This window comes from Equus asinus, chromosome 4, assembly GCF_041296235.1.
Source record: "Equus asinus isolate D_3611 breed Donkey chromosome 4, EquAss-T2T_v2, whole genome shotgun sequence".
Classification (NCBI taxonomy): Eukaryota; Metazoa; Chordata; class Mammalia; order Perissodactyla; family Equidae; genus Equus; species Equus asinus.
In genome coordinates this window covers 43,063,504-43,084,670 of record NC_091793.1, presented here as the reverse complement: position 1 = coordinate 43,084,670, position 21,167 = coordinate 43,063,504, and the positions used below count along the sequence as shown (strand labels likewise).

Here is a 21,167-nt window from a genome sequence, read left to right as displayed (position 1 = left end):
GGCCAGAGCTGGCCAGAGCCAGGGGTGTGAGGTGTAATCCTCCCCATGTGCCTGGAAGGAGAGACAAACTGAATGTGAGTGAGCGGGAGATGGTACAGCCACCCTGGGCGAGCACCAACAACCAGTGCCCACAGCCATTGCTTACTGCAGGCTGCCTTTAGGACCTCAGCTTGCCAGACCCATCCCCCATGCCCCTTCTCTCTTCATCTGACTAGTTCCTGGGTTAATGCTGAGAGCGAGTACTGTACTTGGCACACTTTAGAGCTTTCTTTCCAGTGCTGTGTGTCCAAGGGCTGAGTGGTAGTCACGTTGCCTTTCTGAAGATATTAGGAATATTCCTTGACGTGACCCAGGCCATGGATTTCTACTTGGTGCTGTCCCCACACGCTGCTCTGTTAGGCTCGAGGCCTTTATTAAGAGAGAGTCATTTAGCGTTTCTGAATGTTGATGGGGATGAGGTACTTGGCAAAAGTTCTTTTTCCAAGACTCAGATCTTTACAGAGTTTAAAAATCTTTCCTTGAATAGGTAGAAAATGTCTGACTTCTATTCCCAAGTTCTGACTTCGTTCGTATTCTCTGTCAATAGTAAGGATAAAATTTAGGCCAGGAAGGAATTCTTCTGTGGTGGTCCTAAAAAAAAAAAAAAACAGAAAATGCAGTGGCTGTGGAAAACTGTATGGCAATTCCTCAAAAAATTAAGTCAAATTACCGTATGATCCAGCAATTTCATTTCTGGGCGTATGTCCTAAAGAAGTGAAAGCAGGGGCTTCACAGGGACATTTGTGCACCCATGTGCATAGCAGCATTATTCACAACAGCTAAAAGGTGGAAGCAACCCAGGTGTCCATCGATGGGTGAGTGGATAAACAAAATGTGGTATATACATCCAATGGAATATTATTCAACCTTCAAAAAGAAGGAAATTTCTGCATGTGCTGCAACATGGATTAAGCTTGAGGACATTATGCTGCGTAAAATAAGCTAGTCACAAAAAGACAAACACCATCTGATTTTTCTCACGCGAGGTACCTAGAATAGTCAGATTCATGGAGACAGAGAGTAGAATGGTGGTGCCAGGGGCTGGGAGGAGGGATGGGGAGTGACGGTTTCATGGGTCCAGAGTTGCAGTTTTGAAAGATGAGATGAGTTCTGGAGGTGGATGGTGGCGGTGGTCGCACGACACTATGAATGTACTTAATGCCCCTGAACTATACGCTTATAAATGGTTAAGATGGTAATGAGTATTTTACCACAGTAAGAAGAAAAATCCAAACCAAAAAAACCCCAGGAAGCTTACAGATTTTCCCTGTGGGTTGTTCCCCACGTTTCCCAGTGCCCTGTGGGCTTAGCAGATGAGAAACTGGAAGCTGCCGAGCGTGCCAGCGGGTTCCCAGTCTGCTGTGCTGCCCGGTGGAAGGGGCTCGTCTCCCACCTCGGGCGGCCGTGCTGGCGCTGCGCTCCGGTCAGCGCTGTCTCTCCATCTCTTTGTACCAGTTGTATAGTCTTGCTGTCATCATCCGTCAGGTACAGAAGCACTTCACTTTCTGAGTTCATGCCCCCTCTTGTTTCTGCTTTGGGGAAGTACATAACCGACTGGTCGGGGCCCTCGGTTTATACTTCACAGTCTACGGTTTAGACAGGTGGTTTCTCTCTCTGAGTGGTTGGCATTTTCTTTTGCCTTGTAATTTTCCTTTTGTTCTTAGCACCTTTCTGAAGCGGTTGCATGGGGTGTCGAGATCCCTTTTGGGCTTCTGGTGTTTCTCCCGTTTGTTTGGAGTGATGACAGGTGAAGCAGCCGGGCTTTCCGGTGCTGGGGTTCGTGTGATTCCAGCAGTGCGGCCCTTCCCTCCAGCGGGGCTTCCTGGCAGCCTTCGCAGATGTGCTGTTCCTGATTTTCCATCGTCGTGGCATTTCCTTGAGGGCTTCACATATCTTGTCAGGTAGTAAAAGGGGAGATAAACTTGATTGTCAACGCCATTTCTAAATATAAATTTCTAATTTAAACGGGCTGTTAGAACTTCCCTTGGAAAGGTCATTTGGGAAAGCAGAGCTTTCGGTCACTGTAAGTGATCCCGCTTCACTTACTTCACAAGGACAATGCAGCGTGAAGGTCATATTCAGAAAATAGCATCATCTCCAGTGGCCCATTGATTATGTAAGACCAGGGGATCTTTGGGTGTTAGATGCCCAAGACTGGCAGCTTCTCTTTCCTCGGGGCTCCTTTTGAACCGTCTGCCTTCAAATTCTTAAAATGTCTGTTTACCACCTGCAGATTGGTCTTATTTGCAAAAGAAAAAAAAAAAGCCAAAGTTATTGTCTCATTGATTTTGACAAAAGAAACTAGTGCGGAAGTGAAATTGTTGGTGAATCTTGACTGGATTTTCAGTAGACTCAGTCACGTCTAGGTTGTCAGTGGGAGACAGACGCTCCTTCCTGCCTGCCTTTGCCTGGACATTCTGGGTGGGGGTGTAAAGGTTTCTGTAATATGACACCTTCCCTATTGACTGTGAGTAGGCTTCAGGGGTCAACCTCCCCGAAATTTTCTGCGAAATCTGTATGTACATTTTTCTGGGGAAAGGATTCTATAACTTCTGTTAGGTTCTCGAAGAGACTCAAGCCCCAAAGCTCTAAGGATCCTTCTGAAACATGCTCAGAATACCTCTTTGCGGCTGGTACTGCCCCGAGTGGAGCTGTCACCCTGTGAAAGTAGTACCTTTTGAGTATTTCAGTTGGCCCCTTAGAAGAGAAGAGGACAACGTGGGCCATTGCCAGTCAGAAAGAAGTGAGCAGAGGGGAGGGGAACACTGTAGACTCTGTGGTAAGCACCAAAATGATGAAGGATTGACTCCAATTTATTTTGGAAAAAGATGCACCCTTCTCAAATGTTTGTTGATTCCTATAATCCTGGGGAAGAGAGTTACGAGCATACATGCTGGAGCCCGACTTCCTGGGTTTGGATCCCAGCTCTGCCATTTAGTGGTTGTGTGTCCTTCTGCAGATTATGTAATTTCTGTGTGCCTCAAGCATCCTCATATAGAAAATGGGAATAATATAGTCTTTGCTTCATAAGGTTGTTACAAGGATTAAAGGAGTAATATAAAGTGCTTGTGATAACATGTAGTACATGATAAGTGCTTAATAAATATTAGCTCTTAAAACGGAGCCAGGAGGTTGTCCTGAGTAATGTAAAGAGTAATAAAATATGGACAATTGGATTTTAGCAGTAAGACATCGTTCGATATTTTGGGTGCGTGTGTTGGTTATTTTGTACCCATCTCCGAAAAGTCACCTGTTTTCAGCATTTGTCTACTTATGAGCTGTTTCAAGTAAATTTTAGTGCACAAACATCACAAAAGGTGAAAGAATACTCTTACATACCCCTTTAGTAAAATAGGACGACAATCTGTGTTCTTGTCACAAAGTGTTGCATGGTGAGATTCTCCTTGTTAAATGGCTCCCCGTGGAATGACTAACTGGATGAGAATGTCATGTTTCCTTTGTGTCTTCAGAAATATATTGTGCAGTCTTTGATCCTAGATTTCATCCAGGATGTGGTCATTGGAGACTCACAGTCTGAGGTGTTACTTTTGTGATCAATTTACCCATCATCATTAGACCCCAGGGAGCTGCTCTCCATCTCTTTGCATTCATCTTCTGACTCATCTAATAATTGTGAAATGTCTTCCTCTGTCAGTTTTATTCTTTTTGCCCTTATGAGTAGAAAATGAAAAATTAGGAATTCTCGACTGTATTCCATGAAAGCTAAAAAAAAAAATGACTGCAAAGATGGCATCTTCAGACTTCTACCTTCTTGAAAATGATGTACTGCTTGGGCAGTTCAGTGAGTAACCTGAAGGATGATGTCGTAGTGATGATTTATTTCACAATTGCACCATCTTACACCATCTCCTGTCTTTCTCCTGCTTTCTTAATTTAGTCTTTTAAAAAAATCATGGGTGGGAATAATTGATGAGTAGTGATGAAATAATTCCTACAATGATAAAGTAGCAAAATGTTTCAAGATGTTGGAAAAATAAGATCACTAATGTCTCATACTGCATCTTAGATTTTTAAAAGGGTCCAGTGGACTCATGGAAATTGTAAGGTGGAATGAGTTTTTGGAAGAGCTCCAAGAAAGAATAAAAGTCATGAAATAGCAATCCTCACAAATAGTTAGGACTGCTCAAAAAAGAAACTCAAAACTGACTTTGGATCCAGGGGACCCTGATGGTATGCTGGGGGTTAATCACACTTCTGATAAACAATCTGAAATAATTTGAAAGGCAAAGATTAACATATGAAGATGCTCATTGTGGTGTTATTTTTTTAAAATAGGAAAAACCTGAATGTATAACATAGAGTAATAGGTTGATTATGGTACCTTAATGTACCAAAATCTTTTTTTTTTTGGAGGAAGATTACCCCGAGCTAACATCTGCTGCCAATCCTCCTCTTTTTGCTGAGGAAGACGGGCCCTGAGCTAACATCTGTGCCCATCTTGCTCTATTTTATATGTGGGATGCCTGCCACAGCATGGCTTGCCACGTGGTGCCATGTCCACACCTGGGATCTGAACCGGTGAACCCCAGGCCGCTGAAGTGGAACGGGTACATTTAACCACTGTGCCACTGGGCAGGCCCCTTATGTACCAAAATCTTATGTAATGGTTTAAAGTTATATCCTCAGAAAGTCTGTAATGATAGGAGAATACAATCATGATAGAATATCAAATTTGTGGAGCATAATACAAAGCTGTATATACCGTGTGAGCTGAACTATGTAAAATATATACCGTCTGTGTGCCAGCTATATAACGGCATTTCTGTCAATGACGGACTGCAAATATGATGGTGGTCCCGTAAGATTAGTACCATGTAGCCTAGGTGTGTAGTAGGTTATACTGTCTAGGTTTGTGGAAGTACACTCTGATGTTCACACAATGACAAAATTGCCTAATGATGCATTTCTCAGATCCCCATCGCTAAGTGATGCATGACTGTGTAGAACAATATTGGCAGCAAATATATAAAATGTTAATAGTTTTTTTTTGGGTTATGAGGTGATGTGTAACATTTAAATAATCTATACGTTTCTCTATCTTCTAAAATCTATAACTAGCATATATTATTTTTTAAATAAGACTCTTTGTGATATTAAAGCAAATATTCTTTTTTAATAAGTTTTAAGATACTATTTACATACTGTACAATTCACTCGAAGTCTCTCCTTCAGTATATTCACAACAGCTGTTCAAACATCACCATAATCAATTTTAGAACATTTCATCTCCCCAAGAAGAAATTCTATACCCATCAGCAGTCATTCCATTTCTCTCCGCCCCTCCAGCCCTAGGAAACCACCGATCTACTTTCTGTCTCTAGGATTTGCCTGTTCTAGACACTTCATATAAATGTCGTCGTACATGTAGTCCTTTGTGACTGGCTTCTTTCACTCAGCATCCTGTTGTCATGGTAAAGCAAATCACTCTTACGCTTTAGTTGACTCATCTTATTTAGAAATCATACTAACCCTTGTTTGTCATAGGATATAATTTAGTTTTTTCCTTTACTTCTAGAGTTGGTTCCTTCAATTATGAACAACTTGTTGAATCCAGATGCCATTTTTGCCAACAACGAGATGAGCCTGTCGGACATTGAAATCTACGGCTTTGATTATGACTATACCTTGGTGTTTTATTCGAAGCACCTGCACACACTGATATTTAATGCCGCTCGGGACCTTCTCATCAATGAACACCGGGTAAGAGCTCGGGAACGTTGCCGTCTTCCTCTCTCTTCCTGTAGACATTTGAACAACAGCCGTGGGCTGGGCTGGTCTCGTGCCCGGCACATGGACGTCATTTAGTAAGTTGTTGCTGAACGAATGAGTAGATTTTGTTCCATGCCAAGGGACTCTCTCTGGAAGATAGTTTTGTTTTTTTCTAGAACCATTTTATTGAGGTATGATTGCCATGTAAAAAGCTCTACTTATTTAATGTGTACAACTCGATGAGCTTGGGGATAAGTATACACCCATAAAACCATCACCGCCATCAAGGTCATAAACTATTCATCGCCTCCCAAAGTTTCCTCCTGCCCCCTTTATTATTGTTGTTGTTATTTTGTGTGTGTGTGTGGTAAGAACACTTAAGGTCTACTCTCTTGGCAAATTTTAAGTATGTGATACAATATTGTTAGCTGTAGGTACTGTGCTTTGTAATAGATCTCCAGAACTTATCTGTCTTGCATAACTGAAGCTTTGTATCCAGAAGATAGTTGTTTTTTTTAAACAAAATCTTTAGATTCCTCTTTGACAGAAGACTGGCCCAGGCTGTGCATTAGTGGAGATTCAGCTGCACAGGTTTGGGCTCTTGTTTCTTGCAGAGCAGTGCTGTGGTTTCTGCCAGGCCTGATGAAGTGGCAGCCTGAGGTCCTTTTAAAAGGAATTCTTCAAATTTTAGGCACTGTTTTACCACCATCACTGATTTGAATTGTTCTTGTATAAAGGATATTTGAATGTTTTCTGATGCATAGTATTGTCGAGAGCTTATAATAAGGAAGGAAAAAAGAAACACTCCAAATGGAACATTCTTTTCTCTATTTAGTCTGAGTACACGTTGCAGGCCCCAGGAGGAGAAGCATCCTCAGAGGTCGTCTGGACTAGCGCCCTTTAAGGACGACCACCCAGCATCCTGAGAATTGCAGCTCGAATCTCCATCTCAGCCTGGAGTGCATTTCTCCGGGAGGCAGTTCTGATTTTTGGGAAATTCTTTGATGGGTTGAGCAATTCTGTCTTCATACAGCTTTTGCCATTGGTCTCTTTTCTTTATTCATTTGTTCATTCATTCGTTCCCATGTTCCTTAAGCCTTTACTGAGTACCCCTTCTGTGCCAAGCCCTGTGACAGAAGCTGGTAAGATGAAGATGAGTGGGACACAGGTCCTGCCCTTGGAGAAGCAGCTGTCTAGTGGGGAAGCCAGTCGTGTGAGCAGATGAGTTATGAGGGCACCTGGTAGAGGCCTCCGCAGGCATCTCAGCAGAGAGCTAGGGCTGTGTGGAGGATGCTTGGAACAGCTGTCTCTGCCGGAGGGAACTGGAGAAAATGGTGAAGCAGGTGCTGCTTCAGAGTCTGGAAGGTGGTTGTCAGCACAGGTCGGCTTGGGGTGGGTGGAGTGGTTGGGTGTGAGCAACCTAGAAACCACGTTATGGAAACTAATGTTTTATTCTTGACTATTTGAATAATGGGCTAAGTGTTAAATAGACCAGCCATTATGCCCACCAAGACTTCTTTTTTCCCAGGCCAATTGTTCTCATTCTTTGGACCATTCTCATTTGTCCTCTTTTCTAGTTTTTTCATCATCTTGGTTACCCTCCTTTGTGTGTGCTCTGATTTATCCCTCTGAAATGTGAGGCCCTGAACTGAAGATGTGACTGCAGGTGGGGTCTGACTAGTGCAGAACAGAGGGAGACCATCACCTCCCTGGTTCTGGATACCATACTTTTTTAATTTTTAATTTTTTTTTTTTTTGAGGAAGATTAGCCCTGAGCTAACTACTGCCAGTCCTCCTCTTTTTTGCTGAGGAAGACTGGCCCTGAGCTAACACTTGTGCCCATCTTCCTCTGCTTTATACGTGGGACGCCTACCACAGCATGGCGTGCCAAGCGGTGCCATGTCTGCACCCGGGATCTGAACCGGCGAACCCCTGGCTGCCGAGCAGCAGAACATGTGAACTTAACTGCTGCGCCACTGGGCCGGCCCCCCATCCGCCCCCCATACTTTTATTAATGCAGCCAAAGTTTTCCGTTAGTGTTGGATCCTCACCATCTGAGCCAGTGTATTTCCTGATCCCCTCAGCTTTTGATTATCAGTGGATTTAATAGGCAGCTCATTTTGTCCTCATTCAAAATGCAGAGATGGCATTTGCCAAAAAATGACCTTCCCTTCTGCCGCTAAGCCAACAGCCAGCTTTCTTTAGTAATGGCCACTTTGCCGGATGTAACCCTATCTAGCCACCTGCCTTCCGGCTGCATCTCTCCATCTGTTCAAGAGAGTCTCTCCTCTTCCGTTTAACCCGCGATCTCTTCCCTTGACTGTGAGGATGGAAGCAGAGTAAGAACTAGGTGGTCCTGCCTTTGCTCTCCTGTCTGCCAGCTCGCCCTGTCTCTCACCACTGAGGGTGTTGCCTTGGTGTGGGCATCCTAGTCCCAGGCAGTCTGCAGCATTTTCTGTGACTCTGATATCACTTATAAAATGAAGCTTACACTGATAGCACCGTCTCTTGATTGTCTGCTGGGTGCCCAAAGCACAGCTTCTAGAGCCTGACCACTGGCGTTCAAATCCTGGCTTTCACAATCTTGAGCAACTCACCTAATTTCCCTGGGCCTCAGTTTCCTCCTCTGTGAAATGGGCACAGTAGCAGTTCTTTCCTCACAATAGTGTTGTGATGATGAGATGAGTTAATCTATGTGACATGCCTGGCACACAGAAAATGCTCAGTTGATGTTAGCTGTTATTACTATTATTTCTAGTCTGCATGACAACCCTGCAAATAGCTATTGTCTCATTTGAGACTTTTAGAGTGAAGCTAGCAGTGCAAGGCCACAAGACGGCGGGGGGGGCACAACCAGGCTTTGAACTTAGATCTGTCTGTTTCCAGATGCAAATGCTCTCTCCTTTATTCCACGTTGCCCCTTTCGAGATTAATGACGCCTTTCGTTTCTACCCTATGGGTTTATTGTTCAAATGAAAATAAAATATTCATGAAAAGAAAAAATTTATGAAGATGAAAAACTTCTGAAATTTGGGGAGAGAGATGAAATCGTTCTGGGAAGAAAGGTGCAATAATTATGATTAGAAAATCTAGATTTAAGATCGTTGAAATTTCATTCCCATTATGTCTGTTTGTGGCTTTGATAAAAGAAATATGTCGTAACACTAATTATATCAGGCATATTAATAGAGTCAATTATGCAGATTTTTCTCTTGCTTTGGATTTGAAAATAATTCTTCCAAGATGCTGTTGGAAGCATTGTTTGGTGCCATTTTTCCTGCCAAGACTAAATGTACTTGTAGAGATGGAAAGGCATCTGCTCTTGAGATGCACAGTAATAGAACAGTGAGTTTGCAATGTAGCATCTTTCCAAAAAGCAAATCTAAAAGTTCCAGCCCCTTCTTAATTACTTTTTTTTTTATAAGAGCAAGTTTCTATGAAAATGGAAATAAGAAATATCAGGTAGTAACTGTATCTGTATCTTCATTTCTTGTGTCCACCAAGGGATAGAAAGGGAGGATTAGAAGACTTCTTGATTTCATCTCCCAGATTTGCACCCCCGTCAGTGATCCTGATTGTTAATTGTTACTGATGTTCACTCAGTTTATCAAATCCAAAGCCTAACATTAGCTGTGACCCCTCACATTCTCCTGTATTCCACGTCTGATCTCTCAGCAAATGCTGCAGGTCCTCTCTCTTTTTTAAAATAAGCTTTAAAAAAATTTTTTTTTTTTGGTGGGGAAGATTGGCCTTGAATGAACATCTGTTGCCAATCTTCCTCTTTTTTTTTTCTCCCCAAAACCCCAGAACATAGTTGTATATCCTAGTTGTAGGTCATTCCAGTTTTTCTATGTGGGATGCCACCACAGCATGGCTTGGTGAGCAGTGTGTAGGTCTGTGCCCAGGATCTGAACTGGCAAACCCCAGGCCACTGAAGCAGAGAGTGTGAACTTAACTACTCGGCCATCGGGCCGTCTCCTAAATAAGCTTTTAACTTTAGAAGAGTTTTAGGTTTACAGAAAAGTTGCAGAGGTTACACAGAGAGCTCCTGTATACATACCCCACACCTGTCTCCTGTAATGCTAACATTTTACATTATTGTGGTGCATTTATCACAACTAAAGATTCAATATTAATAAAGTATTATTCATTGAAGTCTGCACTTGATTCAGATCTCTTTAGTTTTTATCCAACGTCCTTTTCCTGGTCCGGGATCCTGTCCAGGACACCACCTCACATTTAGTTGTCCCGTCTCCTTAGGCTCCTCTTGGCTTTGACAGATCATTCAACAGGAGCACAGGCCTGAGGCGCCTCCCTCCTTCACGCTGGGGTAGTGAGGAGTAGAGAAAGTCGCAGGAAGGGTCTGGAGCGGTGTGTGGCACCTGGGCACGGCTCAGTAAATCACGTCTCTCAGGAACGTTGGAAATCTCTCCCTCCTGTCCTGCGCCTTATTCCTCACTCCCGAGTTTAGAAGGAGATTCCAGAGATGTGAAGTTCCTTGGTCTCGCCTCAGTAAGCAGAACCGTGGTACCATGTGTTGGGTTCTGTGTGTGTGTGTGTGTGTGTGTGTGTGTGGTGAAGTATGTCAGTAAAATGCAGAGCTGTACACAGTGTGCAGAATCCTTGGAAACGCCCATGAGTGGAAATGTCATTTAGTAATTTCTTGGTACACGTGGCAGGTGTTAGATAAATGAGCCCAAATGTGACATTTGAGTCAGTGCTTCGTGCAGCTTGAATTGAAAACTCGCCACATGCGGTTCAGCCTGGTGGTTCCAGGAAGTGCTCTCACAGCCATGTGCCCCTGGCCATGGAAAGTTAGTGAGGCCGTGTGGAGAGGTTTCCTGTGCATCTTGATAGTTGTCTAGGTTTTCTGTTAAGCAGTTTCCACCATGATTGGACGATCCTGGTGACATGGCCTCTGTAGACTCAGGAATATATATTCTGTCCTGCAGATCTGTGCTCTTGCGGGTGGGTGGGAGTGGGGAGAGCAAGGGCAAAGGGCCGACCTGACTCCCTGCCCCACCACGCCCCAGCCGTGTGGCCCAGGCCAGGAGGTTTCATCTGGTGCCTCTGATTCCCGTCTGTAGAATGGGCGTTGTAGGGCCTGCTGCACAGCGGCAGCAGATGCTGTCAGCAGGATAGCTGGGGTTCTCATTCTGAGGTTTGGGGAGGGAGGGAAGGACCTGGATGCCTGGTGCTGTGGATAAGAAGGGGGCTGGGATTTTGCATGGTTTGAGGAACGGTTTTATAACTAGGAAACACCAGGGGAGCTGAGCTGCCTCCAAAAGTCATGCATATTCTGAGACGGCATTGGAGCATAACTGGAGCCACGTGCTGAGAAAGGGTCTCTCTGGGCCCTGGAGGGAGGGAGGTTGTACCGAGAGCCGTGGAGTGCCGCTAGCCCCTGGAGGGTGAGCAGCAGCCAACTGTCCGGATGAGAAAAGCAGTGAAAGCTCCGTAGAGGCGGCCCCCTTTGAGAAGTTCTCACCTTGAATCTCTTCATGAAACCTGGTAGGGGGCTGTCCAGGGGTCTGCTGCATCGAGGGGCTCAAATGTGAGCTGAATGGGTGGTTGACAATGTGTTCAGAAAAGTCTTCTAACTGATGGGACGTTCCAGCTCCTCCTCCTCAGGACCCTTAAACGCAGTAGGAGGAAGGGGCGTATTGGAGGTCGAAGCGGATGCGTTTCGGGGATCTCAGGGATCTGGGAGCCAGGGGCAGAAGGGAGGGAGGGGGTGGGATTTAAGATGAGGGAGATTGGAAGGGATGAGGCCCCACCTGCGCTTGGGCGGCTACAGGGCATGGAGCAGGAGGGCTGGCTCTGGCCAGGAGGCGCTTGGACCAGGAGCAGAGGGACAAGCTGTGGTCCGTCCCTTCTGACCCAGGTGCTCAGCTACCTCCACCCCGTGCAGGATCGAATCTGGACGGTGTCTTGAATTTCCTACTACGTTGTTAGCTAAAACCGGTTCCTTTCTTCCTCCTTAGTATCCCGTGGAAATCAGGAAGTATGAGTATGACCCAAGTTTTGCAATTCGTGGACTTCATTATGACGTGCAGCGGGTAGGTTTAATTCTCATGTTCTTCTCCAGTTTAATGGTGTTTGGGAATAAAGTGTGCCCTCGGTACTCTTCTGTGCTGAACACATAAATTGATTTTAAATTATGTTCTTCGGGGCTGCAGAACTGAATTATTCAAAACATCTTTGGATAAAGTCTTTTTTGAGAAACTGTGTATTAGAAAAGCATGAATGCGTTTAGCTGTTTGGGAGATAGCACTTATTTCCAGTTGTCATTTTCGGTGTTCTGAGGAGGAGCCAGTTGTCACGTCCTTTTTTGCAGACAGACCGTTTCCTTAGTGAGTGCACAGTGCTCTCATCAACAAGCAAACCTTTCGGAAACGTAGGGTCTGCTGCTTTGTTGTAACAACTTAACGTGGATAGGATTTCTCCTGACACCTGGAATTCGCACTAGATATGCACAGTGTTGTGCCTTATTTACCTGTGCATGTCTTTCTGTTTTTGAAGGCAGTATTGATGAAGATCGACGCTTTTCATTACATCCAGCTGGGAACTGTCTACAGGTAAGAGTAAGAGGAGGTACATTTAATTCACCCGAAGTAACCAGGTGGCTTTGGGTTTCAAGACCCACGGACTGTTTAGTGATGAGAAAGGCTGCAATGTGTGTATTTGTAATTCATTCATTCATTGACTCACTCCCTCATTCAGGAGCATTTGTTGGGCCTACTACTGTGCCAGATGCTAACGGTTTGGCTTCAGGATGCCCTCCGGGAGCTCGGGGTGTGGGTGGGAAGCTACACAGTAAACCAGTGACTGCAGTCGAGTGCAAGGCAGTGATGGACGTGTGCTCGGACCATTGGGGAGCACCCTGGAGGTCTGGGGAGGGCAGGGTTCAGAGGCGTGGCCAGCCCCTGAGTGGCGGTCCTGGAGAGGACATTTGGGTGGGGAGGGGTACTGGGCGAGGGGGCGGGTGCTTGTTCCCAGGTGGTAGTTGAGTAGTTTGGATGTTAAGACTTTTTTTCCTATTTATGAGAATTAGGAGACGCCCTTAGCTCGGTTAGGAATCTTTAGGACTGAAAATGAAGGGTTTCGCCTTTTCTAATTCTCAAATTGGGGTGGGGTTTAGGCGTGTGGTTTGTGTTTAGATTTGTATATTGTACCTTAAAAGAAGATGTTTGCATTTCTTAGATTATTCTCTCCCAAACTATTTGTTAAAATTAATATACATGTAAATATTTTTTATCAAAGTAAAACACACACACAGTTACAGTCAAATAGCACTAAAAACGTCATAGCACTAAAAATGACAACAGGCCTCTGTCCTCCCCTCCCCACCCAACTCCTGTGGACGCTTAGATTTTTTTCTTTTGGCCTTTTTCTTCCTATTTCTAATAAATGTGCTCATACTTCTCTTTCCTAATATATTAATTCTAGCCATCGTCCCTGCTATGAGAGATGAGGATTTAGCTCTCTCGCACTCACACCTCCTCCTCCAGCCTCATCCTTCTGACCTCGCGAAGATCTCAGCATCTGGTTGTTTCCCCATCCTGGTTTGCATTGTGACTCTGCCTGGCTCGTTCACTCTTAAGCCAAGCTGTGCACGTGTTTCTTGTATGATGTTTGGTTTTTCTTAGATTTAATGATAACTTCATTTTTTGTTTGCTTAGTTTTCTGTGTAGGTGTCCCTAGTTTTTTTTTAAATGCTCCCTCACAGATATGAAGCATGAATTTGTTTCCCAACACTTCACATGTCTTAAATAATCTATCAGTTACTTTTTTTTTTAAATTGACTACCCCCTCCTTCTCTGATCTGCTCTGATTGGGTTCACCTCTTTCCCTGTTCCCTGGTTGCCATCTCCTCCTCTTTCTGCCTTTATGCCCTCATTTTGCTGGAGCACATCCTGCAGTAGCTTCCTGGTGCCCCCTAGGGCTGAGCCTTTCCGGAGGGTCTGTGGCAGTTAATCAGTTCTTCTCGTTGGTGTCCCCTTGCAGGTCCCTGTTCTTAGTGTGGCCAAGTCAGGAACCGCCTTTTCATCTACTGTTTCTCTTCTAAAAACGTCTTGAAATGTCCTATCTCCTGATGGGTTTGCTCTCATTTCCTTTACCTTCTGAGCAATTCATACTTTACTGTTTTACTGTCATTTTAACGGTGTTTCAGGAGGAGAAGAGGTAGTGGTGATGATGAGAATAATAATATTAGTAATAATAAATAGCAACTAACAAATATTGAGTCTTGCTATGGGACATGGCCATGGGGGTTTATTTGAGTTAACTCATTCGATCCTTAAAATAAGCTGATGAGGTAGATATTGTTATTAGTTTCAGAGATGTTAAGGACCTTGCCCAGGGTCACACACAAGTAAGTGCCTGGGCTAGAATTTAGACCCATGCTCCAGAGTCTGCTCTGGGCCAGCATGCTGTGTGTCCTTTCTGAAGGTATAAGGGTTGACTGGAAGTCTGTCACCAGACCTTTTGAATCTGTCCTTCTGTCTCTGTTTCTACCATCAGCTCCCTGGCCCAGACACTTACCCCCTCTCCCCTGGGCTCCTGCGGTTTTCTGCAGAGCATCCTAAACTGGACTTTGTCGCTAGACTGACTTCCCTAAAGCATTGCCCTCAACAACGCCCTCCTATCTTCTGAGGTCCTAGATGGTGCCACTGTCTAGTGAATGGAGCCCAACCTCTAAGGAGGTTTTCCTGCTCCAAACCCTTAGCTTCCTCTTCTTCCATACACAGCTCCTTCACTTACTGGACTGGTTAAGACCCTTAGTTGCAAGTGACTGAAACCCAACTCAAAGTGGCTTAATCAGAAGCACAGTATTGGCTCACTAGTTGTATAGTCCAGGGACAGTGCCACTTGCAGGTGTGGCTGGCTCCAGGGGCCCAGTTGATGTTGTCAGAACTCTCTCCATCCCTTGGCTCTCCTCCTCTCTGGGTTAGCTCACGCTCAGGCAGGCCTCTCCGTGTGGTGACCCTGGCAGTACTGGGCTTCCAGCCTCTGACTTCAGGTTGAGAGGAGAGGGCAGCTTCTCTTCCCAGCAGTTTCAGACGGTCTTGGACGGGGTGGGTGCTGGGCAGGTGAAAACACATATTCTTTCTTCTGAGTTCTCCTTTCTCACCGCTTGGCATCTGGCCATGCTGGCGTCCTGCCAGGATGCAGTGTTCCTTCTTCTGCCTCTCGAAGTCCCACCCCTCCTTCGGGGCCGGCTCCTCACCGCTCAGCCTCCCGCCGTCCTTCTCGCTCCTCTTCTGTGGTCACATGATCCTGCGACTCCTAATTGTCTAGTTTCTTCTGCAGATAAATTGTCCATCGTTCTAAGGAGTGTGGACGGGGCTGGAGGAGGAGCCAACGGAGGCATTTAGAGGAGAAGGAGTCTTCAGATTTAGGTCCTGGGAGGGTTGCCGTTGCCTCAGGGCTGAGAGGGGGTTTGGGGGCTGAGGCAGCAGGGCGCATGTGTGGGCTCTGGAGTCACACTTCCTGGGGGTGACCCCTGGCCCCACCGTTCACAGGCACGTGGCCTTGAGCAAGCTCTAGACCGTCTCAAAGCCTTGATCTGCTCCTCTGTAAAATGGGCCAGATTCCAGTGCCCGCCTCAGGGGAGGTTTGTCGGCAGACTGAAGCACGCCTGGAACGGTGCCCGGAGCACTGTGACGCACCTCATCCATCCAACCTGTAGATCAAAAGTAGGGTGAGTTTTTTATGAGCCAGAGTGGGGATTATAACCCGGGAAGGCCTTAGAAGGTGTTCCGGAGAAGCATGCGTTTCAGTACAGTCTTACATCTTTTTAGAACAAAGAAGATACATTGAACACACCCAGGATACATTTTCAAAGAGGTATTCAGTTGCAAATTAGCAGATCAACGTGACCATGCTGCCAGGAAAGGCACTAATCTGGGTGTCCCCACTAGGGTGTCCCCAGTAGGGCATAGGAGGGGAAGTGTGCGTTCTTTGTTTTAAGAGAGTGCATTCCTTACTTTAATGGATGAGCAGATGTGCAGTATATGTTTGATAGGCCTTAAGTCAGGCTTTCTAGTTTAAGCCGAATCAGTTTTGAACTCGAATAGTTATCCCGTATACCTCAGTAGGTGAAAATGTCTTGTCAGGAGGCTCACGTGGCTGCCACTTCTCTCCCTTTCCCCTCAGAGGGGGTTACGGATGAGCGGATGGCTGGGAAGAATGCTCCAGCCTCAGTGTCCCCATTTCTGAGACGTGCCGTGGGTCTCCTGCTCCTCCGTCAGGTTGAATTTGAGGCCCAGGGCTGTGGGAGTGAGTGCCCTGGGCGGAGGGCGCCCTGGCCCTCCCTGCAGTCCCACTTCGTACCCGCCTTTGAAGTTCTTAACAGGAACCTGGTGAAAAGCCAGGGTTGTGCCTGTCCCCATCACACCAGGAGACTTGGATGGCGCTCCCCACACACCGGTTACTGTTCTGTGAGTAGGAGCTTGTTGACTCTTCTCTGTGACACCGGGAACCAGGTGCTGTTCGTGAGCCCCGTTTCAAAATGACACGGAGACCCAAAGAGCTTAAATCGTTCAGGTAGTGCCCCTGGTAATTAAGGGAGCTGGGATTTGAACCCCGGGGAGACTCATTCACATCTGTGCCCCTAACCTTTCTCTCTCTCATAAGCACATGGGGCCGTGTGTGGAGTTTGCATTTCGGCGTTGGTGCTGGTGTGGTGTGTAGGCTGCGTTCCGGTGCGGTTCTGGGTGGTGCTCCCTCTGCGGGAGCCGCCTCCTGCGGGGTTCTGCCGACCGTGGCTGGCTGATTGCTCCCCTGCTTTGAGCTGACATTTGGTTACTTGGGCCTTAAAGATGCAGCTTGTGTGGCCACGCGCCTGTCAATGTGTCTTAGAGGTGGCAGTGGCTTCTGAAGGATTGGCCAGAACCTAGTGTGGGGGCAGACAAATAACTCACCCGCCAACAGGATTCTCTTACTTCTTATATTTTCTTTCTCAGTGTTGGAGCCACTGGGGTTTGCACAGCTGACTGCTGCTGCTTCAGCAAGGGCTGTTTTCCAAGGTCACTGTCTAGAGTGATCTGGTCTGGGACCAGTGTCTTATCTGGTTTCCAGAGCCAAGATAAAGGGAAGTACAGTGCCTCTTTTGTTTTCAAAGGCCAGTAGTTGTAACAAGTTAATCAAGATCAGAGGCAAAATATTAATGAGTCCCCTTGGATATTTTTAAAAGTAATATGAGGGCAGAGAATGAAAGAAGGAGGCTGAAATTATATGTTAAAGTTACATAGCAAACATAAATAATATTTTATATGTATTTTAATATTGGCTAAGTGATTTTGTATGATAAGCAACTCGTTTGTATTGGTAACTAGAATTCTCACTGGGTTATTTGTACCCCTACTATGGCACAGCGTGGTGTCCCATTGTTCATTCTTTGGCATCCTGCTCATTGGTGCCTGTTTCTCAGGTGCCTCCTCTAGAGAAGGGGGTCGAGGAGCAGACATCTCCCTTCATGTCACTCTAGAGTGGGCGATCGGGGGGAGGGACTGAGAGACCACTGAATCCCTGTGAGAGCGCCTGGCAGAGGCAGGGGTGCAACCCAGGCCACTCTGACTCCAAAATTCCTTTTCCCCCTGTGTGGAGGAGCTGGTGCCTTTGCAGGAGGCAGGCAGATGGTGGATGTTACCTTTGCTTTTTATAGATGGGAAACTGGCCTTCACTGTCACATAGCATTTGGGGTCATCCCTCTCAGAGGTGGTGCCCAGGCTTGCTGCCTTGGGTCATGGGGTCTCGCCCACCCGAGCCTCGTGCATGACTTTTTCCCCTTCAGCACTGACCTTCTGAGGGCAGAGTGTCCGTGGGCAGGAGGATCTTGGAGACAGAACCAGCCTTTCTTTCCCTAATGTATTAAAAACATTTTAAAAAAACCCAGCCCACCCAAAGCAAGTCATTAGGAGGCCTCGGAGCTTGTTGAGGGAGGCAGCGTGACCTAGTGGTTGAAGAACCTGGGCCCTAGGCCCAGAAAGCCTGGCATCCAATCCTGACCCACCACTTTCTGCTTTGGTGACCTTGGGCAAGGTCCATGACCTTTCTGTGCCTCAGTTGCTTCCGCTGGAAGATAGAAAGAAGAATAATGCTGCCCTCCTAGGATTGCTGAGAATTAAGTGAATGACTATGTGGGATTCATATCTGCCATAGAGTAGCTCCCATGTAGTGTTAGCTGTTATTTTCCTGCTCTTATTACCAGTAGGATGGTAGCAGTAGGAACAGTAGTAGCATCTTGCCTGTGATTTGTAGCAATTCCTAGTGGCACATCTCGCCTCCTTATGGTAACAGCATCTCGCACTTTGGGTGAAAAATCCCAGCAGTTGCCAGAGGTCTGACAGTCATTGCATCTCTAGTTGAGCTCTTTAACTGCACCACTTGTGATTTTTCCAGAGGCCTCAGCGTTGTCCCCGATGAAGAAGTCATTGAAATGTACGAGGGGTCCCACGTGCCTTTGGAGCAGATGAGTGACTTTTATGGAAAGGTAATGAGAAAACTTGATTTATTGAAAGCTGCCCATCTGTTTCTTTTTTGGAACACGGTCTGCTGGATTTAGGATCTTGAGCTACGAGACTCTGACTGCTCAGATGGAATCGACAAGGGAATTGGGATTGTGTGTCGAGAGCGATTCGTGTGTGAGCATCTCCCCTAGTTCTTTCCTGATTCTGCCTTCTCGGCACTTTCTTCCCTTCCTGACGAAGGCTCTTGATGCCTTCCTTGTGCCTCCTCCTGGTTGGCCCCACCTCCCTGGGTGTGTCCCCACCTTCTGGATTGTCACCAGCTGTCAGTGCACCAGCTGTCCCCTCCCCTCTGACCGAGGGCAGCACATGACCGTCCTGCAGGGAAACCTACTTTCCTAACTCTTTGTGGTTGCGCTCAGGACTTTTGCTGCTTATCGTCTTGGATGCGCTCTCTCATTTGCGTTGTCCGAATGCAGTGGCCGGTGCCTTGCAGCCGGGAAACTTTGCGTTAGAAATCGCAGGCACTTGCAGAAGGGTCTTTTTCAAGCTTACATTTGGGCTGTGGGGATTCTCAAGTTCAGAGAACTACGTGGCTTTTTGTGCCATTCCGTGGGCAGTAATCTGTTGGCCGGCTCTCCCCTGTGTTTGATGAGCATGTGAACTGGAGTCAGAGCACAAAGGAGGGTAGGAGGGGAAGGGTGGTCAGACTTGGGGGAATCAGGGCATGTCCTTAGATTTCCGACTGTGCTGAGAGTGTGACCTCCACTCTGCTGTGAACGAAAAGAAACAAGGTGAACATTTTTATTTTTATCGTTCAATTTTTTTTCTTGTGGAGAGGGATCCTGCTGTTGGCGACCAGAATCCCCCTCGCTAGATGCAGAGGCCAGCTCTGCTGCCGTGTCAGCCTCCGTTTCTGAAGCCTTCTCCCTGCCTGCAGAGTTCTCACGGAAACACCATGAAGCAGTTTATGGACATCTTCTCCCTGCCGGAGATGACCCTCCTGTCCTGTGTGAATGAGTACTTCCTGAAGAACAACATTGACTACGAGCCTGTCCACCTCTACAAAGACGTCAAGGTGGGGTCGACGGGGGAGGTTACGATGCCGCCTCCCTTTCAGCTTCTTAGCAGGGTCATTAGCCTCCTTTGTGGGTCTGGTGTTTGAGATAGTCCTTCCCCTGGGATCTCTTTTCTTTGCGATTTAACCCTGAAAATTGTAAGAAAGATCTTATGTTAGGAGAATTGGAAATCTGTCAAATTTGTTGTTCAAAGAAGAAGGTGCCCATGTTGTTTATCTGGATTTCTAATTCTTTCTGACCAAAGACCAGGGCCAGTGTACCTGGCCAGAGGGGCCAGTGGTGGCTGAGGTCCAGCCTGTACCCAGCTCCCTGCTGTGCCTGCCCTTGGGGCAGGGTGACTCCTCCCAGGGGTGGCATTCACAATGCAGGCTGCAGGCCCCCAGGACTGCAGTTGCCCAGAGGGGGCACCTTTTTTTTTTTGAGGAAGATTAGCCCTGAGCTAACATCTGCTGCCAATCCTCCCCTCCCTCCCTCTCTCCCTTTCTCCCTTTCTCCCTTTCTCCCTCTCTCCCTCTCTCCCTCTCTCCCTCTCTCCCTCTTCTCTCTCTTCTCTCTCTCCCTCCCGCCTTTTTTTGCTGAGGAAGACTGGCCCTGAGCTAACATCCATGCCCATCTTCCTCTACTTTATATGTGGGACACCTGCCACAGTATGGCTTGACAAGTGGTGTGTAGGGTCGCATCTGGGATCCAACCTGGCAAACTCCAGGCTGCCAAAGCAGAACATGCGAACTTAACCACTGTGCCACCGGGCCAGCCCCAGGACCACCTTTTCTTGCACACAAAGGTTACAGATAGGCTTTCCTAGGCCCTGCAAAAGCTATGCAAAGATCCAGTCAGAAAGGGATATAGCCAAATATAAACATTTATATGCATATATACATGCATCATTTATATAACCTTGTATTTATATATTTTAATTTATATTCACATTCACATGTGTTTATGTATATTCTTTAAGCTGTCTGCACTTTTTTCAGTATTTAAAAATGTTTATATATTACTTATTTAATATATATATATATATATTTTTTTTTTTTCTTTGCTGAGGAAGATTTGCCCTGAGCTGCCATCTGTGCTAGTCTTCTTCTATTTTGTATGTGGGTTGCTGCCACAGCATGACTCACGAGTGGTGGAGGTCCGCACCCAGGATCTGAACCCTTGAACCTGGGCCGCGGAAGCAGAGTGTGCCAAACTTAACCACTATGCCATGGGGCTGGCCCCAATATATATTTCTAATATAAATTTATAAGCATGTATTTATAAATAATTTATTTAAGTATATATTTTTAAGGATCCATATTTATGTATTACAGTGTTTTCATTTATATGTTTATGGCTAATTTTAAATTTTGACTGCCCTGAATCATGGGTTTTAGGAAGATAAAGGATGAATGATAATTTCTCAATATCGATCTTGTGTTATTTGAACTAAATTTAAATGTTTAGTTTCTGTTCTCCTTTTTGTGCACAGAAATGCTTCATCTTTAAGAATCTTAGTCACTTGTAGTTACGTGACCCTTTGCATTCAGGAGGAGAGATATTTATTTGAAAGTTCAGTTTTTACTATATATATTACTACCACCAATAGTAAATGCTTATGTAGAGTTTAGCATGTCCCAGGCACTGTTTTTCTGAGTGCTTTATGCATATTAGCTAATTAAATCCTCACAGTAGTGCCTTGAGGTAGGTGCTATTATTACCACCCTCATTTTACAGACAAAGAAATTGAGGCACAGAGAGGTTGAGTAACTTGCCCAAGGTCGGACAGCTAGTAGGTAGCAGAGTCTGGATTTCAAGCAGGGAACTTTGGCTCTGGCTTGCTCTTAACCACTGCCTTCTGCCGACGTGA

At 46.0% G+C, this 21,167-nt stretch overlaps 1 protein-coding gene across 2 annotated transcripts in view; it reads left to right on the top strand.

The window, feature by feature from the left end:
* NT5DC3 (5'-nucleotidase domain containing 3) overlaps positions 1-21,167 on the top strand; it is an 80,986-nt gene that overhangs the window by 15,345 nt on the left and 44,474 nt on the right. For both annotated transcript variants that reach the window (XM_070507168.1, XM_044745986.2), the window contains exons 2-6: positions 5,576-5,760; positions 11,754-11,828; positions 12,292-12,347; positions 18,175-18,265; positions 19,180-19,317. In XM_070507168.1, the coding sequence (XP_070363269.1) occupies positions 5,576-5,760; positions 11,754-11,828; positions 12,292-12,347; positions 18,175-18,265; positions 19,180-19,317 (545 nt within the window). The remainder of the gene's footprint in view (positions 1-5,575; positions 5,761-11,753; positions 11,829-12,291; positions 12,348-18,174; positions 18,266-19,179; positions 19,318-21,167) is intronic.